The 26,522-nt window shown below is 42.9% G+C and overlaps 2 protein-coding genes and 1 long non-coding RNA gene across 5 annotated transcripts in view; 1 reads left to right on the top strand and 2 right to left on the bottom strand.

The window, feature by feature from the left end:
* Nucleotides 1-99: 99 nt before the first annotated feature.
* On the bottom strand, nt 100-9,657 carry mogat3b (monoacylglycerol O-acyltransferase 3b). 2 transcript variants are annotated; one of them, XM_017459760.3, is made up of 8 exons: nt 9,148-9,657; nt 7,549-7,653; nt 5,584-5,691; nt 4,678-4,748; nt 4,045-4,249; nt 3,278-3,452; nt 1,995-2,179; nt 100-777 (listed from the first exon to the last, which is right to left on the bottom strand). In XM_017459760.3, exons 1-8 carry the CDS (start codon nt 9,158-9,160, stop codon nt 623-625), a joined length of 1,017 nt encoding a protein of 338 aa, XP_017315249.1. In that variant the 5' UTR covers nt 9,161-9,657; the 3' UTR covers nt 100-622. The 2 variants fall into 2 exon arrangements, with proteins under 2 accessions (XP_017315249.1, XP_047007874.1); XM_047151918.2 differs by lacking the exon at nt 9,148-9,657 and adding an exon at nt 8,457-8,502.
* A 2,250-nt stretch (nt 9,658-11,907) lies between these two features.
* LOC108259934 (neuronal tyrosine-phosphorylated phosphoinositide-3-kinase adapter 1) overlaps nt 11,908-26,522 on the top strand; it is a 40,140-nt gene continuing 25,525 nt past the window's right edge. Inside the window, exon 1 of one of the 2 annotated variants that reach the window (XM_017459755.3) lies at nt 11,908-12,155. The gene's annotated coding sequence lies outside the window, so the exon portion shown is untranslated. The remainder of the gene's footprint in view (nt 12,156-26,522) is intronic. The other variant, XM_017459753.3, reaches the window with a different exon arrangement.
* Nucleotides 21,244-24,406, bottom strand: LOC124626472 (uncharacterized). Its single transcript, XR_006981334.2, has 2 exons — nt 21,796-24,406; nt 21,244-21,566 (listed from the first exon to the last, which is right to left on the bottom strand). It is a non-coding gene; the product is annotated as an uncharacterized LOC124626472 (long non-coding RNA).

The raw sequence follows: 26,522 nt of genomic DNA, 5'->3' as shown, positions 1-26,522 counted from the left end.
GAGTGTTCCCACATCTGAGCATAACTGAACTTAACATTAAAATAAAATAGAACATCATCTTAGTGCACGTCTTTGTCAGTTCTCAAAGCCCAGTCTATGGAGGTTTAAAAATATATATATTTATTAATAAAGAACACGAGAGCGGCAGCATGTGATTTCAGTATCGTACGATAATGAATAAAAGTCGGAATACATTTCATATTACATTTATAATACTTGTATACTGCATGTCAACACAGAATCCATGTACGTACCAGTGATTTGCTTTATGAATTTACTTCAGTACAGATCTAGCAACTTTCAGCCATTTAAGTCTTTTTTTTTTTTCCACCACATAATTCAAGATGAATACAAATGCGTTAAAAAAAATTGTAAACAAAATTAGCATTTAGAAAGATTTCCCTGTAGCTAGTTTATTTTAAGATCACATTCATGACTAGCATAATTGTATTTAAATTAATTAGTAATGTCTAATGTAATACAAGCTGTAAAATTAAACACTGTCATAGCATTTGCATTTAGATTAAAACTATATAAAAATATTATTCCTGAGACCTTCTAGTCCTGTGAAAACTGTATAACTAATGCTAAAAGTATTCATCGTGTTTGCGTGAGTAGTGTTTTAGATGATGCGTAGCTCGTGTGTGTCGGCCAGTCCGCAGCTGGTTTTGTGGGAGTGGAAGAGTTTGGACAGGGAGTCCATGTACAGCTTGTGATAGTGGTCCACCTGCTGTTCGGATGGATTGTGGATGTGAGGCACAGAGATGGGGCTTCCAACTAAGACAGAGAGAGCAAGAGGGATAACAATTAAGCGTGTGTCTCGTGCATCATATTCAGCAGTGCTTTCTTTAAAAAAAAAAAAAAAAAAAAACATTTTCTGTTCAACATGTGCTGGAGGTTGAGGGAAAATAAACAGCAACTGCAAAGCAGCGTTAATCTCTATTTGGACTGGATTAGTTTAGATGAATCTAGATCAGTGTGTTGAACTCGTCTCAACGCAGGGAATCTAGACATGCCTGGGTTTTAAAATTTGGACACGTGCTTCAAAAGTTATGACCATAAACGTACTTTCAAATTTGACCCGACGGTGGTGCTAGAGCATTGGCAGCACTTGGCGCAAATTTGGTCATCAAGTTCCTCCCTAATCAGTGTGCCAAATTTCACAACTTTTTACCAGACGGTTCTACGGACCAGTCCGTACAGGATTTCAGAGTTTTTTTGTGCGGAAAACTAACTGGACTGGCGAAATTACAATCGTATAAAATTGTTTTGCGCAATCTTTCACAGGAATATTTGTTGGTAAATGAGAGCTTTTAGCTGTACTCATGTTCGACGCACGCGAATCGAAGAGGGCCTTGGCTGAATGCACGTTGTGATGACGTCACGTGATGCATCTTGGCCAAAATCTGCGGAAAACTTGAAAGATTGCAAGCTCCTGCAAATATTGCGGCGTTTCCTAGAGTTTGCGTTCATTTCTGCGATCGCAAAATCCTGGAGGGACTGGAAGGACTGCCATGGACATGTTAGCCAGGAGAAGAAGAAAAGGTAGAAAAACATTAGGCTGTCTACACACAGCATAGCCATAAAGACAATCTAGGAAGCATTCCCTTTTCTATCATCTCGTGCCAAAACAAAAACATTGCATTGGCCAAATATAAGATTTTGTCTGAGAACCTATGCATCCAGGCGTTTTAGATAAGTTGTTGAATTCCATTTTATGCATACATATTATTTGTCATGTGGTCTACTAACGATCAAGAACCTGCACAACCGCAATCGTGAAAACAATCAGATTCATGTAGTACTCATGGCACTACATCGCGAAGACTTGCCCATCTCTGTGATTTATACAGAGTGCACTTATCCCATGTGAACTGAATTGAAATGATTGCGAGTGTCGTCTCTGCGTCAACATACCCAAACTTGATGAAGAAGAATGGCTATACAGGTGGCATTAGATGTACGAGTTGTGTTGGGATGTACAGCACACTCACCCACAGTAACGACGGGTCTCCTGTAAGGCAGGAGCAGCCAGCGTCCCCCAGCGAAGAGACATGGAGCAAAACCCATCACCCGCTTAAACAGAGTCTGAAGCCTGCGGCCTACGCTGCCCTCGGACAGCAGCACCTGCGGGAAGAGCTCGTTCTCCCCGAACGAGTACACTGGAACCAGGTCAGCCCTGAAGTCATAACAAGGATGACATGTAGATTATCATGTAACTATACATGGATAAAAACTACGATGTGGTGTTTTTATTAAGCAAAAAAATTCTAATCGTCGGGAAGTAATTGCTGTGGTATAAGAGATGAATAAAACACTGTGGGTATGACGTCAACTTCAGGGTGGTAACAGTAACCCCGCTTTTATTTATTTATTTATTTAATTATTTATTGCATCAGGCCACATCACACCACCACCCTGATGATTCTTTTCCTGTAACAGTGCGCCCCCAAGTGTTGTATTCTACACTCAACACAAATAACCGGATAAGGTGTGGCTTGACGGCGTGTTAACTTATCAGACGAACATTACGTTGGAAACTTTACATTAAATACCAAGATCTCACCGTAGAAATTAGAAACCTACAGTAACAGTTCCTTGCTAAATCTTAACAGTGATATTCTAACATGCCACTTAATTACAGCTCAGTATGTAATGGCATTATGGTCCATTTGGCACTTGTGGTGTAGTGACATACCGGTATGACGCAGACGAGGGAGTTACATTTCATAACGCTAGAAGACTTGTGAAACCGACGGATACATGAAGTTCAAGTGGTTTTATTGTCACTTCATCCCTATTCAGCTGGTACAGTACACAATGAAACGAAACAACGTTCATCCAGGACCACGGTGCTACGTAAAACAACACACTAAGCACATGACGACACAGAGCTAAATAAGATCTACACAAGGTGCACGTGCAGACGTGTGCTAACAACTCAGGACAGTACAGTCTGATATAACAGGTAGTGCAGAAGATAGGTGCCAAGGAGTAACAATATAATTTAAAAATGGTATAAATGTAAAAATAACATGCTATGACTGAGTATTCAGCAGATTAGCTTCTACCCAATATGGACATAGCAGTTATTGTGGTAGCAGCCAGGTAAAGCGTAAAGTGAATGCAAAATTGTTTTCATAACTGTCTCAAAGTTATGATTTGTCGCCGTAAAATATCCACTGAAAATGACTGCCGTTTATTTATGATCTGTATTTCACATCTGGTCTTCAAAAAGTGACAGAATGTATGTATTTTCTCTCTCCTTTTCTCTCACCCGTTTTCCAGAGCGAGACGCACAAAGCCTTTCCTCTGCTTCATGACCACCGTGTTCACGCCAGGAGAACAAGCCAGTGACTCCTCAGCTCCTCCGATGATGATGACCATGGCGTTGCCCACACCAGCTTCACTCAGCATGTACTCCAGACTCTTCTTACTGACTGGCAACCCGCCTGTGCGAGAGCGAGACAGATTTATTACAGTCTTGGTGGAATTCCCCTTTTTTTCCCCTTTTGTTTAAATTCCTTAATGTGCCTTAGTGTTAAAGTAAACACTTATACCATTTATGAAACCTACGTTTATTGAAAAGTAAAAAGACTGCACACAGGAAGTAACTAATAAAATATTTCAATAAAGTGAAATCAAATTTGTTGCATGTGCTTTGCAGAAACACTTTTTTTTTTTTTTTTAAATAACAAGGTTTGGGTTTTGTACTCATGCTTGTGGTTTCCGTCCCAGACCACTAATGCAATTGAAGACGCTGTAATACGGAAAAAATGCGATGCTTTCACACAGTCACTAGTGTGTGTGAAAAACAGCGGTAAGTAGCGGGAATGCACTTTGCACCATCTTCTGTTTTCTAGCACAATTTCATGACTATAGACGTTATACAATGTTTTATTTAAATGCGACACATTCCTAGTTTTATATATCCATGTATGTATACTGTATGTAGTATGACTACAAAAATTAATTCTTATTTTCTCATCACGGTATAGCATCATACCCCTAGTGTGGAGCAAATTCTGATTCTAGCATGCGCACCTGCAAACATGAGGTACTCTCTGAAGAGCGGCATGCGGAAAAGGCCAGCAAGTACGGCCAGAGAGGAGCGCATTCCCGGGAACGCCTGTGCAAACCCGCCGGTCTCTGTGCTGAAGCAGGAGAAGGCGCCTATGCTCATGATGCCATGCGGGTGGCAACCCAGAATATAGTTCTTCCTGGGATTCAGCTCTGCCGTCTTCACCAACTGAAAAACCGGAAAGGTAGAGTGTCCGATTTTATTTGTGTGGCTACTTCACACGAGTGTTCACGTCCATCACAAGGATAGGAGAACCTGTAGCGTTTCCTTTCAAATTTACATGCTCGGTGTGAAGTCATAACGGATTGCTTACTAGCATGCTAACTAGCTAGGAGAGTCGTGTATTGCCTTGGTATTTTATCTTTTGTTTTTCCCTGTTTGGTAGCTGGAATAATACTACTGCGCCTGCTACATAATTTCTGCACCTAATATCTACAGTTATGCTTGACTCAAAATCTTGGCTCTCTCCGGACTAATGAAACTTTGAGCACTTGAATAATACAAAAGTACAATAACGGCCCGTACAGTGGCGATAGCGATGGTGGCCCAGTTGAAATAGCAGAGTAGTGGGAAGATTAGAGTAGTAGTCTAATTACCTTTACTGGGAAGTAGTCTTTCAAGTGTTTCCATACTCTCCAGTTTCTCACAAACGCAGTTCTTCTACCACCTGGTTGAAGCACAGAGATGCAATCAGTATGGTAAGTATGGGTCATGATTTGTTAGATAAATGTACCTATATTCAAAATGGTGCATGTGAAAAGTGTACTTTAAATAGAAATTGTGTATTTGGCACCTTCTCGTTTATAACAAGACCACTTGCCAGTGGGCCAAATACAAAGGATTTGTCCACGTTTTACTGATTGTCATTTTATTCATCAAGTGTCCTCTCGCTCACATATCAGTCGGTTACCGTTATTTCTTTTCATGACTGGAAGTTTCGAAAGTTAAAATGTCAATATAAATATAACATTAGCCTAAACTGTTATTTACGCTTGTCGTCATGGTTCCAGTCCAACACGGTTCCACAATATCGACAGATGCGATATGGAACTATGAATGATTTTTGGACCAGAGCTACATTAAAAGTGTCCTGATATGAGAATAACCTGCAAGCTGATCGGAAATGATTACTTGGCAATGAGGTCCATCCGTCCGTCCAGTTTCTGTACTATTTATCCTACACAGGGTCACGGAGTGCCTGGAGCCTATCCCGGGGGGCTCGGCGCACAGGGCACGGCCATGATATATAAACAAATCAATAGACTTATTAATAATGCATGTTTTATTTTTTATTGTTTGATGTGATTCCGCAGTCAACACTTTCACACGTTCAACACAGACACTATCTCTGGCATTCTTTTTTTTTTTTTGCATTATTTAACAATGCAAGATGAGAGGAGCCTGACTCATAAATAGGGGTTTGTGTGTAAGAGGGTGATACAGTAAGACAGTGTATGCTGCCACTTTGAGTGTGTGTGTGTGTGTGTGTGTGTGTGAGAAACCTCTCTCAGGCGTGTCCCAGTCAATTATCTGCCAGGTGAAGTAGAGAGTGGGAATCGGCCACAGTGGAGTAAACATCAGATAAAGCATCAACGCCAGACATAACACACCTACACAAAACAAAAACATTAGCATAAACAATTAGCATCGCCCCTTGCAATTCAATGTTACAGACATTACACTACAAAGATGCTTCAAATGGATAGAACTGATAAAGAAATCTACCACAGATGTAAACAGACTCTGCGTTCCAATACCATTTTCAACACACCTTCGTCGACTTCCTTACATTACGGTACGTCACAGCGGTGGAGAGATTTTTCCTGACATACTCGACCACGACAAGAAAAAAAAAGTGTAACTGAAGAAAATGTTTAAATATTTGTCCAGTCTACTTCATTCAAATCACGTAAAAAAAAAAAGCCATTTTCATACAGTAAATAGCTAACTTTCTAACCAGTTACTTAGTTAAGTAGAAGCTAGCATGCTGACCACTAGCTGGCAAGCTAAACAGGCAGCTTGCTAACTAGCCAACATAATACATTTTAAATTCACACCAGTTAAATACATGGAGTAGCTAGCTGGCTACGTAAAACTGAAATTAAACACACGTTGGCACTATTAGGGGATTTGCTGTTCAGATAACTCTATTCACTGCATATGTAGTGCATTTGCACTTAGCATGAACAAAAGGTTTTGAAGTTTTCCTGTACTCAGAAAAGACCACAAGAGCCGATTACTTGTCAGTTGTTACTACAGTTAATAAAGGTTTATTTGAAACACAACTGTGTTTGTCAATATGACGTGCTTCCAGAGATGGGCTATTTTCTGTCTAGATGTAGCCCACTATCTAGCATGCAATGGTAGGTCGCTTGCTAACTATCCAGCAGATTAAATGTAAAATAAAATAAAATAGTCACATCAGCAGTACATATAGAGGAGCTAGCTGGCTACATAGAAAGTCGAAGTATCTAGAATCACTTATTAATATACAGTCACCTCCAAAACTATTGGAACGGCAAGGCCAAATACATTTGTTTGTGCTGCAAATCAAAGACAGAAAATGTGCAAAACCCAAATGTCTTCAGTGTACAGCAAAAACAAATGAATTGGCCTTGTCGTTATGACAGTTTCGGAGGAGACCGTATTGTTCAAAAGTTTTTCCTCATGTCTGCGTAATGACTGAATTTGCGTTATATAGTCACACGTTTGAAATGTTTGGGAGGTAGCAACCACCACCTGGCCCCACCACCACCCGTTTGGAGTCTGGAATCACATAGGCTACAGATTAGAATGAAAACATGCTGGCTTTTTTCACTTTTTAATATAGTGACAGGGGAAGGAGAACACGGAGGCATGTTCAAAACAATACTGGAACACAACCTTACGTTTTTTTTTTTTTTAAATCCATTTTAATCCCAGTTATCATCAATTTACACCACAGCACAGCGGAACTCTCGATTAGTCAGAAGTTGATTACTTTTCTATAGCGTCAGCTCTGACGATAGTGTAAGCTGTAAGGTTTATATTAATGTGCTGCATTTTCTTTTAGTTTATTAACTTTGAGAAAGAAAAAAAAAAGAGATGCTGGTGAAGGAGCAGATGTTCATCGCTGCTATATCATAAGTGATAACAGGAACGAACTTGCTTCACAACATTAAACGTGAGTATAAATGGATAAAAAGTGCGAAGTGTCGTTCATTGATGAACAGAAATTGTAATCTTTGGCTAATTGTTTTGGTGTAAGAGAAAGAAAACGAGTTCGAAATGAATAATCAGCTTCAGGGTGGTAGCAGAGTGGTAACTGCTGGTTGTCGGGCCGTATCACAGCATCTTCTTCTTCTGCGTGTTGTTTTTGATTTTCCTATCCACCAGCAGTCCACCTGGTGGTTAATTCCTTATTGTAGGAGTCTGTGTGTGTGTGTGTGTGTGTGTGTGTGTGTGCAGGCATGAGTACTGTATCTCACCCATAAGCAAGAAGCTCAGCACCAGCTGTAAGACACTGATATCTTCGATAAACAATTTCCATTGTGATTTCTCGCCGTTCTCCTCCGTCTCATCCGCTGCAGCAACTGAGAGAGAAAGAGACATTAAACACACAGCAACCCAAAACACAACAAACCTAGTCAAGTGTCAGGACTGACGAAGCCCCACAGCCCCAGTCGGCTAAACGTCCTACTATTTCATAGGTGACTCACTTTGAACACTTGGTTTTAGTGTTTATAGTTAAAGCCATAGTTGAGAAACGAACCAGCGTTACACAACTGTCCCTTTACCCAAAATGTCACACCCATCTTTGAACTTCTCCTAAGTTTCACCTCTTGAGTTGGCTAGTAATCTCAGACTTTCTCGTGTGGTTTCTGACGCTATATCACACACTGATATCTAGAATAGTAGTAGTAGTAGCAGTAGCAGTCTTCAATTAGCTTATCACTCCATGCAACCATCAAACTCGAGATTGTTTGTCGTGTTTCCATTAGCAGCAATGTTCTCCACTTCAGAAGCAGAATTCTACTTCAAAAGAATTTGAATTGTATATTTAATCTTTTTTTTTTATTAGAAACTTATTCTGTTATTTTTCACTAAACGATGCACCATGCGAAACCGGAGATCTTCCTTTACTCGTGTAAGTCTAAGCAACTTTAGACATATACTACAGACATCGAACCAGATCAAATACATTTGTGGTATGGGAGAAAATAGTTGTTTTTTTTTTGTTGTTGTTTTTTTTTTTTAAAATAAACATTTCGCTTGACCTATTCCTAATTCATGCTGATCCGCACATGTGCACGTCACTTCGTTGTGCGACTGATTGATCGGAATGACCTCTGCCCTAGTATGTTATCATATCTGCCAGAGTGATTGACCTTCTCACCTTGTGCAGAGCATGATATTAGGCAATACATCAGATAGCAAGTCACACACTGAAATACTGAGATGTCCCATTTGAATGCATATTTCACAATGCATAGCTCTTTGCTTCTTAGTGACCTGAAGGGTTATTATATATATATATATATATATATATATATATATATATATATATATATATATATATATATATATATATATATAAAAGGAGACACAAAAAGAGACGGGTTGAAACAAAAAAAAGGAACCAGGCTGTGAGAGAGGAAAAGTGAGGCAATAAGAGTGAAAGAGTAAGATTGACAGAAGGGAAATAGAGACGGTGAGAGGAAAAGTGAGGCAATAACAAGAAGTGTCCTAAGAGAGAAAGAAGGGGGAAAGAGACAGAGTGAGGGGGAAAGAGGCAATAAAGAGAAAGCTGATGACAGATGACAGGGTACAGAGAGAAAGAAACAGAAAAAGAGAGAGACAGAGAGAGTGAGTGTGTGAGAGACAGAGACACAGAGACAGACAGAGACCGACACAGAGACAGACAGAGAGAGGGACACAGAGACAGACAGAGAGAGGGACACAGAGACAGACAGAGAGAGGGACACAGAGACAGAGAGAGAGAGAGAGTGAGTGTGTGTGAGAGAGAGACAGAGAGAGAGAGTGTGTGTGTGTGAGAGAGAGAGAGAGAGAGACGAGTGTATATTCACCTGTTCCGTTCATATCTCCCAGGTTGGTTTCCTGCAGTTCACTGCCCGTTCAGCTGATCGCGCGGTGCTGTCGCGGCGCGCGCCTCTTTGCACTTTGATCCGCGTGCAGCAGATAAGAGGAGTCGCACCGGAAACAGACTGCACTCGGTAAATCTCCGAGAACGGATCTCGCGCGGAGCGAAACTAGCGCGCGTGAAAGGCCACGGTGTCATGCTGTCGCTGAAATAATGACTGAAATCATCTCTTGAGAAGTTCTCCCTCATTAGCAAACAGACTGAGAGGACCAAACGTGTGTTCTTACAGGCGGACGGGTGCAAGCGCGCGCCAGAAGGAAGTGATCGTCAAAAAAAAAGAAAGAAAGAAAGAAAAAGAAACCGTAAAAGGAAGTAGTGAGCGAGCGCGCGTGGTCATGGGCGTGGCTAAACAGTTCAGGCCATTTCAAAAAGTGACCGGTTGCGTGTATATGACATGAAAATATAATATGACATATACACACTGAACATGCAAAACAAAACAAAACAAAACAGAATAAGACCCCAGCAGAACCCAAACTGAACATGGAACAGACTGGAACCAACAAAACAAACAATGAAACAACAGAAGAAGAACAGGAAAACAAACAAAACTAAACAAAAAAACAAAAGAAAAAGTCAAAACAAACCACAACATAGAACAGAGTGAACGCACCAGAACCACCAGAACAAACAAACAAACAAACAAAAAAAAAAACAGAAAAAAACAAGCAAAACTAAATAAAACAGTAAAACAAACCAAGAAAAGAGAAGAAAGCAGAAAAGACAACAAACAAACACCACCAGAACCTCCTTGACAAACAATTGAGCAATCCCAGTCAGGAAAAAAACAACAACCGAGGATGGAGCTATATGATGAACACTCAGCAGGGGGCGCCAGATTTCCTCTGGCCAGCATTAACAATCAGTTTATAAGTTTATATAAAATTGTCTAGGAATTATAGTTTCTAATGAATATGAGTGAATATGTAGGCGTAGGAATATCAATATATTAGTTATTATGGTAATTAGTATAATTTTAGCTGTAGGTGGTATTTAAACTATAAGTCAAAGTGTTCTCTCTCTCTCTCTCTCTCTCTCTCTCTCTCTCTCTCTCTCTCTCTCTCTCTCTCTCTCTCTCTGAATGCACATTATGTGGCCTAATAGGCTACTAAAAGCTCTCTTACAGCCTATTAAATATGGCTCTTACAGCTTTCTAAATATGGTCTAGGCTATAATAATTACTGTAGTATGCACTGTATACAGAATTGTTTTTTTTGTTTTTTTTTTTCCTTCCAGTGCAGTACATAACATCAAAATAACGACATAGACACAGGCTCATTTAAAACAAAACAATACGTTTGCATGGGCACCCAGAAATAACTATAATAGGTGTGGACATTTCCAATGTCTGGCCTCATCTTTACTGCATTTCCTTTATTATCAATATCCTTTTTCTTTAAGAACCCTGCATGGTTACTGCATATGGAGCTCAATGTAATGACCATATATTCAAACACATGGTGCATGTACAGTTACAGTAACAGTTTGTCTTGGGTTGTAGCCTCATTGAAGCAATAGCATGCATCAGAGAGTATTCCATCCAAAAAGAGACTCCATCTGCCCCAGCAGAGGTAGGTGTAGAGAAAAACCACATACGTTTCGCAAGTGATGGTAAGATTTCCACATGTGATTATGTGAGTAATATATATCTCGTAAAAAAAAACAAAAAAAAATTCGATCTGAAAAACAAAACCACTTGCCCTACATGTGAAAATGAAATGAATAGCGTACAAATCACACGTGAAAACAGATGAATATTGAGTAGACCATATCTCATATCCTGATATGTATTTTCCAGAGCTTACTATTTCAGCCCAAAATCGAAATTCTCATCAAGCTTTATATAGCTAGTCTAATGCTTTGGGGTCAGATAAAAACCTTAACGTGACCATAATTTTATCACACTGTAATGTGATAATCTGTAATGATTAAATGGTTTCAGCGTAAAACATACGAGTGTTACACACAGACGCAAACTTGCGTTAAAGTCAAACCGCAAATCTCATGACAGGTGCGTGTTATTGCATTATCCTTTTCAGGGTCACAGGGAACCTGGAGCCTATTCCAGGGAGCACCGGGCACAAGGCGGGGTACACCCTGGACAGGGTGTACCCTGTATATGTATATATATATATATATGTATATATATGTGTATATATATGTATATGTATATATATGTATATGTGTATATATATATATATATATATATATATATATATATATATATATATATATATATATATATATATATATATATATTTTTTTTTTTTTTTAAATCAGGATTTCCTTACTGACCCTGATGTGTCTTAACCATGTTTGGGCATAAACACTGTTCTGTGTTGGACTGCAGTTAGAATTCAGGTTGCACCTGATGATTCAGGTGTACAGCATCTAGACACAGTAAGTGTGGATATTTTCAAATAAAAATTTGGTTGATTAACGTTTAATGATGTTTCCAAATGTTTTAAGTCATGCTTAAAACCACTAATAAGCAACATTTACGATTCCAGTGCTGCGTGTGTGCGCGCGCGTGTGTGTGTGTTTGAGTGCGCGCCTGACGAGAAAATAAAAATAGACTGTCTGACATCGCGGGGTGTCTAGACATGTCTTCCAAGTGTGTGTGTGTGTGTGTGTGTGTGTGTGTGTGTGTGTGTGTGTGTGTGTGTGTGATCAGAAAATATAGATAGTCCGTTTGATAACAGGGGGTGTCCAGACACGTTTAGTGTGTGTGTGTGTGTGTGTGCGTGCGCGCGCGCGCGCGCTTGCGCGTCATCAGGGGTTGGGGTTTCGGCGCGCGCGCGCTTTCTCCCGACGCCTCGCGCTGCTGACCGGCTGATCGCGGAGGAAACCTGTCACATCGGCGTGACGAGTCAGTCAGCGGACGGACGGAGAACCGGCAAGGATGGACGAGACGAGGGCGGGCTCGTGCACGAGGTGAGCTCAAAACAACCGCGGTGTACCTGTCTAGCATGGCGGAGCGGATGTCCGTAAATAAATAAATAAATAAATCATGTCTTATTATAAAGACGATACAATAAAAGATAACGGGCGACTGACGGGAACGGGTCGTCTTCCCCTCCGCGAGCTCCTTAAGGAAGAACTGCGACATTAAACATTCATGTCCATGAAAATCCGCTCGGGTGTCGCTTCTTCATCTTCTTCTTCTTCTTCTTCTTCTTCTTCTTCACTCAAATCTGCGCACGGAAACGCCGGTACGTCACGAGACCTTCATATATTCCTCGCACATATTGAACACGCTGATGTTTTTCTCTGGGTTTTATTTTCTACGCAGTGAAGTGCAGTTCGGATACCGGAGTGGTGTGTGTGTGTGTGTTTTCTGAACGAGACTGTTGTTTACAAAACGCCACCGACCCACAGACACCGAGACGTCTCCTGATTTTGTCATGGCCTGTGATATTATTATTATTATTATTATTATTATTATTATTATTATTATTATGTTTTTCTCCATCCTTTAAGAAGGCGATGTCGGTGTCGGTGTCGGTGTCAGTGTGAGCATCCCTCCGTGGATTTGTTGTGTATTTTGGCCTCTGCATTAAACTGTGCGCGCGCGCATCATTTCATTAACGGGTTTTCATTGCCATGAGGGAGTGAAACAGGCTTCAGCCACGGGACGTGTTTTAATGGTCGCGATGCTCGTTGTGGTGAAACTCGAGCGGCTTTGGTATCGATTTGTGTACGAATATACGGTTACAAACATCCCTGCGCGCGCGCGTGCGTCCGTGCTGGGGGAGTTGCAGATTAGAAACACGAGCCGTCTCGGAGGAATTCACTTTACACACATTTCCCCCCTCTGTTTAGCCGTAATTGTGTCCGTGGCTCACGTGGATGCGCGCGGCTGCTGCGTAAACACCGTGCGCGAGAGGACGGCCCGTGTGTGTGTATGTGCGCATGGGTTTATTTTCTTACTAAAAAAAAAAAAAGTCAGCTGATCATCCCCGCGTCTATTACGTATCAAAACCGGACAGCGGTTGTCGGTACCGAGCAGAGTAAGCCCAGTCAGCCCAGTCAGCACAGCGCGCCTCTCGCCGGTCTGTTCGGTGTTGTTTAGCCTACTCGAATGGAAATGTGTGACGCGCGTGACGCGTCTCCGCCGGTAACGTGCAGCGCGCGCTGTGCGCGTTCTCAGAGTCTGCGCGTCAGAGAAAACGTTTCGAGTTCATTTCGCGTTTGAACGCGCCGAGTAGATATATAGAAACCGAATGGGCGTCTCGTCGATGTTCCGCCATGTTCTGCTCGCGCACCGTCTCGCCAGCGTGAAACGCGCGTCTCTGGAGTCAGGGTTGCCAGATTAAGGACACCGTTTCAACCCTGTCCAAAATTTCATCATCCGTCTCATTACTGTGAATGCTTAAACCCGACAAATAGCCTAGAGGTTTATAGCTAATCAACAAACCAAGAAACCGCCAATCAACGAAATTAAACTGAATTATTTCTAATAGAGGTGGCAGTATGTTGATATAAAACAGTCTGTTAACTAATAGCTATCTTTCCTTGTCAACAATACATCTTTTATACCTTTACTGCGAATCTTTTACCCGGAAAGGTGTATAACGTTTAAGTGTAACATATTACGACTGATTTCTACTTGCTGCTGATTTCTACACGTAGGCTACGCGTACCCAAGATGGCCACCATGTGGACATCTGACGTGTCACTTTCCTGGGAAATGAACACGACGCGTCCAACACTCATTGTGCGATACTGATGTAAATAGCGGAGTCAGTACAGCGCCACGAGACACTGTGTCTCCAACTGACAAAACAAGCTATTGTCATGTCTCAAGCTATCTTCACTGAGAAGCAGATCATGACAACAACCACGCCAACGGCAGAATGGTCCAAAGAAAAATGGAGCTTGTCAGCCTGTTTAGCGCCAAACAGTTTGACTGATGGACAGAGATGTTTTGGTGCTGACGTGCCATCTGGTGGACGCCGCTTTTAATCCTCCAGATGTACATTAGCTGTGCAAGTATGTAAACAATGCCGCTCGCGTAGCAGCTGCGTGCACGTACATGCGTGTGGTGAAAGCGAGGTATATTTGCACCCTTACTCTTAAAGTTCATTGAAGGTACAACCGTGGGCCTTAAGATCAGATTCGCTAGCGCACTTTCAGTAACCGATACACGCTAGCCAGGGTTTTGATGGATCTGGAGCACTGGGCATAAAAACGGGAATACACCCTTACGTTAATGGCATTTGGCAGACGCCCTTATCCAGAGCAACTTACAGTTATCTCATTTGTACATCTGAGCAATTGAGGGTTAAGGGCCTTGCTCAAGGGCCCGACAGTGGTAGCTTGGCAGCGCTGGGGATTGAACTCCTGATCTGTAACCCAGAGCCTTAAACCCCTAAGCCACCACCACACAATGAGACCCCGGTCCATCAGAGGGCACCGTGCACACACTTATTCACGCCGAGGGGAAATGTAGCACCTGTAACCCACGGGCTATGTTTGGGCGGTTGAAGGAAACCAGAGAACCCAGAGGGACACCCAGACAGGCATGGGGAGAAGATGTGAACGGCCACACATGCAGCAACTGGGACTCCAGATCAAACTGCGTACAAGTGATTCGAGATCAAAAATATGTTTCATAATTCAGCCCTACCCTGCCTTGCAATTGCTAACATACTCGCATGTCCACTTTGCATGTTACTCGTTCAAATTTTGACTAATGCACACAATATGACAAAAAAAACAATTATTTTAAATAGTCTACTGTGTTAAATATGGTTCCAGGCATGTCTTTTAACACACGGTGTAGCTATTTTGAGGATTCCCTCAGATATTACATTGGGGTTTTTTTTTGCCACATCCTCCAGCTCTGCTACCAAAAAAATGTGTACTAGCTTGATAGGGTGTTTCCCAATCTGGCAACCGGGAATGCGCACGCGGGCATCGAGCTGTAACCATACTACTGCGGACGGACGCGGTCGTGGAATGAGAAAGTGGGTGTGGCAGAGTGCAGGTCACGCGTGTGTCTGTGGCGGCTACTTGATGTATCATATCAAGAAGAAGAAGGGGAAAAAAGACATTTCCTGTACCCGCACGTAGTAGGTCTACGTCATGGCAGTGCGGTAGTAGCGTATATAGGCTAGACATGGAGGGTTACCATGGCAACCGATGAGCACCGATGGTGTTTTGACGCGCTCGAGTCAGTCATCGATAAATCGTGATGACGTAGGATAAATGATGCATGAGATGTGATGCACTCAACTGGACAGATTTGTTGCTGATATTAATTACATCGAGGAATGAATAATGCATTGGACTGGATTTATGTTATACTGGGTTGTGGCCTTTTCTGTCGGCCTTATTGGTGTTTAAGCGATAGCCTGGATATTGAAATGAAAACTGCATTACAATCACGCTGAATTGGCACAGTGGACATGTGTGTGCGGGTACGGAGCGCCGGTTTGTGTCGAGACTCTCGGAGCTTCCACTCGTGTCACGTAGTAGCCGTTGGTTTCTGAAGGCACACGCGTGCTGAATTCTGCAGTGTCCTAATCTTAATCATTCATCATTCTCAATCTCTCAATCTTTCTCTCTCTCTCTCAATCTCTCTCTGATCGTCCTCTGGAACGATGGAACGTGGACATCCAGTGCCTTCGGTGTGATTAGTAGTTCATTTGGAAGAAGGCGGATGAGAGGGAGTAAGAGTAGGAGAGTAGGGTGGATGGCGGAGGGAAGCTGGGATCCGAGTTATTTCAGGTGAAAGTGTGCAAACAGGATGAGAGTAGAGACTCAATATTTGGTAGGTGAAGCAGCAGGAGCCAAATCAGTAAGAGTGGTGGGGGAAAATGAGACCGAAAAAAAGGAAAGAGAGAGAGAGAGAGACCAGGTCAGACAATTATAGAAAAACAAAAAAGTAACCGCCTAAAGGAAACCCTTACCCTACGTTCACACTAGCAAGCTTGTGGACGTGCGACGTCCAGCACCTTTTATTGTTTAGTTCCAATGACAAATGGTAGTGGGGGTTAGCTGGGGGTTAGCAGTGGATTAGCGGTTAGCACGTTTGCATCATGCCTCTGGGGTTGTGGATTGGAATTCCCCCTCCGCCCTATGTGTGTGGAGTTTTCATGTTCTCCCCGTGCTTCGGGGGTTTCCTCCGTGTACTCCGGTTTCCTCCCCAGTCCAAAGACAGACGTTTATGTATGATGACAACTCAAGTTTTAGCATTAGTATTTCTCCTCATTTCCACAAAGAACACTGTAATTAAAACATTTTTCAAATTTAGAGAGCAAGTGAATGAGAGAGAGTGTGTGTAGGGGGCGGGGGGTGATGCTGATTAGACATTGACAAAAGCTCATCTTTAAAGGCTCAGCTTTGGAGTACACTGTGTATTTTTCTGGAAACCCAAATTAAATGATTGAATTTTGTCATGTATGCATGTTTTTCCCCTCCAAACACCCAGAGAGAAAGGAAAAGAAGGCTGAAAGGGAGAGATGGTGCGTGATTAGTGGAACAAGAGCAAAGGAGAGATAAATAGAAAATGAGCCAGACAGGGGGGGGGGGGCAAGAGAGGGGAAGAGAGAGAGGGAGCGGGGGAGAAGGGAAGAGAGAGTAGGAGAGCGAGAGGGGGAGAGAGAGAGAGAGGGAGCACACGCAGTGGACGGAGTCACATTCATTTAATATTGTAAACAAAGCTGATCTGAGAACTACGTAATGTAGTGCAGCAGTACAATTCCCACAGCACAGATGCAGTCAGTCATGGAGAAATCCCCCAGTGGTGCTAATGGTGAACATTTTATTTCGTCATTTATCCAAACATAATCCAAAGTACTTAGTTTCAAATTCAAGAGTAGGCTACATACAGTATAATTCATATCGCTAGTGTATTCGATGAATTTGTGCAGAACTTTCCGTCAGCCCCATCAGCAAACGTGCGCGATTAGCTTGTTTTTCACTGCTAGCTGCTTAAAAAAATATATATATTTAATAACTCTATTTAAACGCATTGATCATTTGGCTGTTTTAGATCCAGGGACTATATCTTGCTGTTAAAAAAAACTCGGTGTGTTTTCGCTAGTTCTGCATTTGCCGTGTCAGCAGACGCGCGTACCTCACAGAATGTCCCTGGTATCGCTCACTGCTTGCTAGCTAAGGCTAGCGAGATTTGAAATGCGGCTAGTCGGACTCCTCATGCATGTGTGGTTTTAACAGCGGGACACAGTCTGTCAGCTAGCTAGTCGGTCAGCCAGTGAGCGAAATGCCTCTTCTAGGCAAACAACTTACGCTACGACTAGTACACAGCTAGCTTGAATGAATCCGTTGATCAAATCCAGCAAGAAACACCGTTACTAGCTAGCTAGTAGTCCAGCTAATATTCCAACAACAATACCACACTGTCATGATAATAGCTAATTTGCTAACCTAGATTTAGCCAAATAATGAATACAGGATGGCATTGTTAGCATGGGGGATTATGGTATATAGTTAGCTTGTACTTGGACGCCAATGTTTGAACCCCACTGTACAAATCCTGATATATATATAGCTGATAGAGGCAGCAGGTACAGCATGTTTTCTGCTTGAGGGCAGGCTTGTAGCATGCTAGAAAAACATGAAAGTTTCAGAGAGAGAGAGAGAGCTGTAACCAAACATAAATGATAGAGAGCAACAGAAAAAGACATGAAATATTAAATCTGTGGGTAGATTTTTGAATAGCGCATGATGTGCTAAAAGCGCAGCAAAAGTGCTGTCAGGTCGTGTTGCGCTTGTGCTTGTGTTAGGATAAAGCACGTAGTATCGTGTAGTGTATCATTTTACCTCCGTGACACAAAAAGGCATGTTACTGTGGAAATACAGTATGACGCTAAGTTCATGTAAAGCTAATGTAGTATATGTGTTGTGTATATATGTGTAGTGTATGTGTTCCATATATTATTCAATTCAACTGGATTTGTGTAGCGCTTTTAACGACGGACATCGTCTCAAAGCAGCTTTACAGAAATATATAAACACAGGATACGGATTTTAAGTGTGTGAATTTATCCCTGTGGAGCGAGCCGGTGGCGACGGGGGTGAGGAAAAACTCCCTAAGATGATACGAGGAAGAAAACCTTGAGAGGAACCAGCTTGTAGCTTGTGATTGAAACGGCAACATGATGTTTATCCGTGTGTAAGCCGGTAAGTATAATTCGTTCACATCAGAGATCTGAGTGTAGCTACGCTATAGATGGCCAAAAGTATGTGGACACCGGATCATCACACCCATATGTGGGTCTTCTCCAAACTGAAGCACACGATTATATGGAATGTCTATGTATGCTGTAGCGTTACAGCTTCCTGTCACTGGAACTAAGCGGCCCAGAACCTGTTCCAGCATGACTGTGCACCTGTCCACACAAAGCGAGCTCCGTGACGACGTGGTTTTCCAAGGTTGGAAAGGAAGAGCTCGACTTTCCAGCACAGAGCCCTGACATCAACCCCACTGAGCATGCACTGAGGATGAACTGGAACGCCGACTACACCCCAGGTCTCAGTTCCTAGACTCACCAACGCTCTTGTGGTTGAATGAGCACAAATCCCCACTAGCACACCCCCAAAATCTAGTGGAAAGCCTACTCAGAATAGTAGAGAGGGTTATGGGTAAATCTTTATTTCTCTAAATAGTTACTTTTAATAAATACCAATTAGGTCATTGACACTGGTCTATAAATCTAAAAGAGAAGGAAGTGGCTCAGGCTAGCTAACTGATTAATGTTAGATCTGCACCTGAACGGAAAGACTTCCCAAGTGGAAAATAGGACATAGCGTTAGTGTTTAGAGTGGATAATGAAGAAGCTGGAGATTCTAGTGTGTTAATGAACATTTGTGTGTGTGTGTGTGTGTGTGGTGGGGGAGAGGGGGGGTGGCTGGGGATTGATAAATAGGCCACACCTCTTCCTTGCCTCGAGCTCTTTGATTTATCTTTCCCCACTGTCATCCATACGTGCACTTGTCCTTAGACGAACTCTGCACTTGTTCACACACACACACACACACACGTTCACTCTTTCACAAGGAAGGAAGTAATAATCAAACCATCAATCCGTGTCCATACGCTAAATCCAACGGAAGAGTGTAGTACTTCAGAGTGTGTCTTCCTGAGTGTTTAGAAGTGTTTGCGTGTGGTGATTCTTAGTCACATACTCTCTCGGTCTCACCCACCCAACCACCCACACACACACACACACACACACTCTCTCTCTCTCTCTCTTCCTCTCTCTCCCTCTCTCACTAATGCATGCTTAATCAAAAGGGGATGCCGTCAGGGTGCGGATGCCCCGTCTGAGGAAAATTTGCAGCTGTGTGTGAAGACAAGGCTTCCCATTGGGTGTAGTGCATTCATGTACACACACACACACACACACACACATTTTAATCAGAATTCAAAAACACTGAACATGGAATTATAGGGTGATTCTACACACGGACACAAGCTAATGATCACAGACGAAATATTCTGCATGATCACACAATTAAATACAATTTATTGATTATGCGCATTTGCTTTTGTGAGTGTGTATATTTTGTGCATGCACGTGAGTGTGTGTGTGTGTGTGTGTGCGTAAACTTATAAACATATGGATCTGCATGTGTGTATTTATCAGTTTTTGTGTTTACATGGTTCATCATGTGTGCATGTGGGGTGTGTGTGTGTGTGTGTGTGTGTGTGTGTGCACGCACACGTGTACGGTTCTTAATGCGTGTTGCTGCATGTGCATGCCATGCAGCGAGTCGCCTTGCTTACTGCTGAGTCCTGTGAATAATGGCCAAGGACAGAATGGGAAGAGGGGGGGTGTGAAAGGAAAAGAAAGGTCAGTGAGTGCTTCTGTGCATCTGTGCATGCAGGGACAGAGAGAGTGAGACACTGAAAGGAGGAGAAGGAGATAAGGATGGAGGACAGGTGGAGGGCTTTATGTGTTTGTCAGCTTGTAGAAGCAGACACAAAGTGGATAATCCACGGTGAAGCTACAGCCGTTGTTACTGTACCTGGGAGAAGTGGGTTTGAGGTCGGAGATCATCTCTACCTGCCAGTGAGCTGCAGTATCCTATATATACAGTGTGTGTGTGTGTGTGCTGCATTGATGTATGCAGTAGGCCTATTCCAAGCGCACACGCCCTCTCTCACACACACACACACACCACACTGCTACTAATTAGTGGAGTGTGGTGTAACTGGACCCATAGTGTGTATATATTAGCGCCTTTCCACCAGACAGTATGTTATGGCACGGCAAAATCCGTAACCTTTCGTTTTGTCATGATTTCCACTGGCACGCGAGGCGTACTGTAACTGACCGCGCTGAACAATGGTGCCAACTCTTTATAGGGGAAAGTAGCTAAAGCACACGTAGCATGTTGCTGGAATGCTCCAGGTCCGTGCGATCGTCATGATCGCTCTCATATCGAAACGTCTTACAGGAAGAAGGAAAGTTTTCTGAAACCAACCAGAATAGAACAGTATTGCATCCCTATCGTCGTACAATATAATATAATAGTGTTGTTGTAATAGAATAGATTCGAACAGACTTATAGAAAAGAACAGAGTTGAATCGGACTTTAATGCGTTAGAATAGAGTTTCGTCATAATAGAATAGAATGTGGAAGAATGGAACGAACATAATAGAGCAGAGTTGGGTAGAACAAAATTTGATCAGAATAGTGTTATCAGAATAGAATAGAATAGAATATAGCATTATAAGAATAGAATAGAGATTTATTTATCAAAATAGAAAAGAATAGAATAGAATAGAGTTTTGTCCGAGTAGACTAGAATAGTTTTATCAGAATAGAAAAGAACAGAATAGAGTTTTAACAGAATAGAATAGAATAGAATAGAGAAACCCCCAGAATCGAATCGAATCAGAATCCAATCGAACTGGAACGAATCAGAATCGAATCGAATCAGAATCAGAATCGAACATAGAATACAGCGGTCATATCTATAGCGGCCGCATCTGTACTCCTAAAAAGAATTTATTTTACAATCAGCTTTATAAACGAAGCCAAACAGGACATTTTCTTCATTTTAATTTAATGGCTATAATACTAAGGTTCTCAGCGCTAGTGAATTTGAAAGTGCCAAAAAGACAAAAAATTTCAGCTGCATCAGTGTCCTCGGTGGCCATTACACGCAACACACAGGAGCGATAATGCAGCCGGCCAGTGCTGAGTCTCTTTATTAGGACATAACCAAGAATAATGGTCTGAATCCACGGCTGGGGTCGAAACAGAGGCGCAGGCGGCTGGGTGCAACCGAGGCAAATCCACACTTGTGTAAGGGCACTTCCACATATGCAGGCAGGCAGGCAGGTGGCGTCCGCTTGAATTCCCTGGCTGTTTTACGATATGATACGATACGGTGCACAGGATGAAACGTGTAATAGAAAGAAAAAAAAAACAAGTACCAGTCAAATACTAAAAAAAGACACCTATACGCTTTGAGTATGTGTAAATAAGTCAATAGTTAAATTGTGCTTGTGCATGAAAGTCATGTGATCTGACACTGGATATCTTCCCGTTCATTCACACACTGACACGCCGCGTGCTCACACACCACACACACCCGTCACTATTTGCTCGAACGCGCTCCCCTCTGTCTGCATTCTCTGCGTCGCTCGTGCTCCCTCTGACGTTTTCCGGTCGGTCTTCATCTCCATTTAATATTTTGCAGAGCGACACCTTTTAAAGCAGCGGACGCTTCCGTCCGCTCCCGATGAGTAACACGGACACGCTGCAGACGCCCACACACACCTACACGCATCCGCTCTCTCTTCTTCTTTCTGGATTTTTTTTCCTCCCGCTCTTCATCTGTATCATTCTCTTTTTCTTTTTTTTCTTCTTTTTTTCCCTGTGCCCACAGTCCGTAGCTGTTTATTAGCATGGCTGAGGAGGAGGCCAAGATCCGCAGTAAAACCCCTCCTTCCTATACGCGCTCATACATCACGATCAGGCTCACACACTCATACACATATGTTCCCCGAGCAATGCTGCAGCCTTACGCGCACACACCCGTACCTCAGGGAGACAACGCGTGTACTGGTATGTTATGAGGCCAGGGAAAGATGTGTGTGTGTGTGTGTGTGTGTGTGTGTGTGTGTGTGTGTGTGTGTGTGTGTGTGCAGTGCTTCATTCTTCATTACAGTGCAGCTGTCATGCCAGGATCCAGGATAAGCAGCTTGACGCAAGTGCAGGGTTTATTTAAACAAAAAGGACTAAAGATTGAAATAAATAAATGAATGAATGAATGAATGAATGAATGAATGAAATCCAGAATTCGTAATCGGAAATCACTGGGCACTTTTGATCATATAAGTCACTTGTCATGTGCGTGTACAATTTCTGACTGTAGCTCGTCTATTGCAATGGACAATTTTAGCCCCCTCTACCCCAGCCATAAATGGAAAGGGTCAGGCTACAGTCAGTAATCGTACACCTACATATTATGTGCGGTGGGCTGGGGAAAACCCTGCAGATGTCACCCCGGCTGAATTCTGGAAAAAAGCCAAAAAATTATTTTAAAAAAAAACAAAAAAAAACAGTACTATACAATATATATGGTCAAAAGTATGTGGACACTTGACTGTCACACCAACATGCGGTTTTTCCTCAAACCTGTTCCACAAAGTTGCAAGCACACACTTTGTATATATACTCTAGCTTTAAAATTTCCCTTCACTGGACCCAAACCTGTTCCAGAATAACCGTGCCACTGTGCACAAACCGAGCTCCATGACGACATGGCTTGCAATCCGTCGTCCCGCACAGAGCCCTGACGAACACCTTTGGGACGAACGGGAACGCCGACTGCACCCCAGTCAACGACGTGGCCTGAGCTCAGTAACGCTCTTGAACACCGAATGAACACGAATCATCCAGGGCCACGCCCCCAAAATCTACTGGAAAGCCTTCCCAGAAGAGTGGGAGGACTATATCTGGATGCTCAGAAAGCACATATGATTGTTACATAGCACTTTGAACTTTTTGTTGTTGTTGTTGTTGTTTTTTAAAAACCCACCAAAACATTTTTATTTAGTCTACGTTCTAACTTTGATTTGGCTTCAATCGGTGTGATTTCCTCACGATTTGATCCCGCTGTTAGATATCCCACGATGAAATGGCCCTAATCCAAATTTTTTTTTGCAATTAGATACTTTGTGTCAAAATGTCCGCTATGCTCCTGCGTCATTATTTTGATTACTACTATTAATATTGGGAAGAAAAAAGAAAAGAAAAAAAAAAACAGAGTAGAGCGCGTACACACTCCGTAAAGAGCAGGAACGAATGAATCAGCGATTTCATTTCCCCACCGATGATCAGCTGAATGGCAAGACGACAGTGAGGCTAGTCGTTTCTCGCTGTAAACGTGTCATTCTTTAAACCACCATATGGTCAGAAGATGCGGTCGTTCCGGCTGTAGCGTCGAGCCACAGGTTGTGACCATGTGAAAGGTGTATTTTTTTTCCCAGGCCACCACACGTTTCTGGGTGGGTTTACCTGATAACAGGTCATCTCGTGAGTGCGGCTGAGAGAGTTCACGCCTTTTAGCGCTCTAAATCGTCAAGCCATCACGGGAAGTGAAAGAAAATGCATGCAAGTATGATGATCGGAGAAATTAATTATAGCAGTCGTGACGCAGTTGTCACGGTTCTGTCAGTGCGGTGCTTCAGCATATTGAACACGTGCGCGCACACACACACACACACACACACACACCACACTCACATTTATATTACTGTCACCTCCATTTGAACATCAGTACCCTGAATTAAATCCTTTTGTCTCTTTATTTTCGAAAGAAATGCCGCGCTTTTTGTCACGAGCACAAGCGGAAGGTCCCCACAAAGTCCAAAGCCGTCATATAATTCCTTATTTCATCATTCCTATCATCATGAGGACATTTGGTCCCTATTAAACGATAAATACATGCCCCCGCCATACAAACACACACACACACACACACACACAAAGTAATTATACTTCCAGCATATGGTCAGCTATAAGCATAAACGGGTGTGTGCAGCAGTGCACTTTGCTGAGTGCACTCACAGGAATAAAAACCTTGCAGCGAGAGAGAGTGTGTGTGTGTGTGTGTGTGTGTGTGTGTGTGTGTGTGCTTATTATTTCCTTTTGTCTATTGCATATATAAGCTTGTGTGGGCTTATGTATATGAACGTGTGTGTGTGTGTGCGCGCGCGTGTGTGTGCGCGCGTGTGTGTGCTTTAAAGTCAGCACTGACGTCTGTTGAGTGTCAGTGAGTGGGCTAAAGTATGAAGAAAAGTGTTTAGACATACACATACACACACACACACACACACACACACAGAGTCAGTGACTGAAAGCCTTCAGTTCAAATGTGCAGCTTGGCAAAGGAGAGAGAGAGATGGAGAGAGATGGAGAGAGAGCGAGATGGAGAGGGAAGCAGGAGGCAGACAGTGTTGCTAGGAGACCACACACGGTGGCTGGGGTGAGAGACTCGTTTTCACATCACACCGCCATTCCTACACACACCCCTCCCTCCCTCCCTCCATCGTTCTCTCTCTCACTCTCTCTCTCTCTCTCTCTCGTTTTCACTGTCTCACTCTCTACCTCAATCCTTGTTTCTTTTTTTTCTCTCTCGACCTCTTGTTATCACGTCTCCTTCATACCTCTGTCATCCCCGCCCTCTCAGCGTGTATCTCTCAACACGGATTTCTCCACCTCGCCCATCATGGATTCCCCTGTTCTCTCTAACTCTCCCTCTTTCTGTGCATTCCATCTCTCCACTCGTCCCTTGTCTCCAGTGGGAGTTTATTCCTGTGTGTTTTTGTTGTTCTCTCTCTGTCTCTGTCTCTCTCTCTCTCGCTCTCTCAACTTCTTTTTCAATCTTTCTCTCTTTCTCCAACTCTGTTTCTGTCTCTCTCTCCTTCTTTCTCTCACTCCACTTTTTTCTCTCGCCATCTTTCTACCTCTCTCTCTCTCTCTTTCCCTTTGTATTGTTCTCTCTTCCCCTCTCTCCCAACCTCTTCCCTCTCTTGCTCTTTCTCTCACTCTATGACTTTCTCTCTCTCTCTCTCTCTCTCTCTCTCTCTCTCTCTCTGTCAATCTGTCTGTCCTTTCTTTCTCACTTCATCTCTCTCTCTCTCTCTCTCTCTCTCTCCCTGTCTCTCTGCATGCTGTCACTCTGCGCTATACTGTTTTCCCACTCCAGACTGACAGTAGACCTGTCGCCACGACGACAGCCAGGTGCAGTGTGAAAGCACATGACAGGGAGGGATTTCTCTCTCTCCGTCTCTCTCTCTCTCTCTCTCTCTCACACACACATACACACACACACACACACACACACGCACACGCGCGCACGCACGCAGCTGGTGGCTTTTAGGAAGAGTCAGAAATCCCCATTCCAAATACCCCAAATCCTCCAAATAAACAGTTCAAAGTTCATTAAAAGGCCATAATGAGGAAATGTGTGTGTTTATGTGTGTAAAATGGCGCCTGTTTGTTCGGGGCACACATAAGCACTCAGTCCGACGTCAATTCAAATACTATGTTAATAGCCGTGCAGTGGAAGTGCAGACTCCGATATGTTTCATTTTCATTCAGATTACTGAAATGGCCTTTGTGCAGGTCATACCTCCGAGGTCATAAGATTTATTTATTTATTTTCAGATCTCTTGCCTTTAAACCATACAAACAAAATTTTTCACTCTTAGGAAATTTTGAACTCCGGAGTGTTTGCCGGTTGTGTCCCTCTGGGGAAAAAATTAAAGTAGACTCCTTTTATGAGGCTACGAACCCTTAATTATCATATGAATCATTAAAGAGTGTACCAAGTACCAAGACAAGTTAGCAAAATCTTTACTCACCTGACAGGTTCTAGGTATTGACAAGAAATGAATGACCCTTTTATTCTGGAGTTTTGGGACCGTGGCACCTTCGCCTTGCACCTCCAGGGTATGATTCCCACGTCTGCCCCGTGTGCACGGAGTTTGCGTGTTCTCACGGGTTTCCTCCGTGTACTCCGGTTTCCTCCTCCAGTCCAAAGACATAGCGCTGTAGGATGACTGGCATTTCCAAATGGTCCGTAGTGTGTGAAAGTTTGCGTGAATGTTTGTGCCCTGTGATGGGTTCGTACCCCGTCCAGGGTGTCCCTGACCTCGTGCCCTGAGTCCCCTGGAATAGGCTCCAGGCTCCCCGTCACCCTGTGTAGGATAATCGGTACAGAAATTGGACAGATGGATGGATGGATACTCACACACTGTTCTTCACTAAAGGGTTCTTCAATGGTTCTTGTGGGGTTTATTCGGTAGT

The sequence above is a fragment of the Ictalurus punctatus genome, chromosome 28, assembly GCF_001660625.3.
Source record: "Ictalurus punctatus breed USDA103 chromosome 28, Coco_2.0, whole genome shotgun sequence".
NCBI lineage: Eukaryota > Metazoa > Chordata > Actinopteri > Siluriformes > Ictaluridae > Ictalurus > Ictalurus punctatus.
This window is presented reverse-complemented; position numbering and strand designations above follow the sequence as displayed.

What these genes read in the sequence shown, in the direction of transcription:
- mogat3b (XM_047151918.2), bottom strand. Translation starts at nt 8,487, where the DNA reads ATGTATTGCCTAATATCATGCTCTGCACAAG. An exon ending in GCTGAGCTTCTTGCTTATGG is followed by an intron (nt 5,692 to 7,548) that starts GTGAGATACAGT and finishes TGTTTTGTGTAG; the next exon opens with GTGTGTTATGTCTGGCGTTG. An exon ending in GAGACCCGTCGTTACTGTGG is followed by an intron (nt 778 to 1,994) that starts GTGAGTGTGCTG and finishes TCTCTGTCTTAG; the next exon opens with TTGGAAGCCCCATCTCTGTG.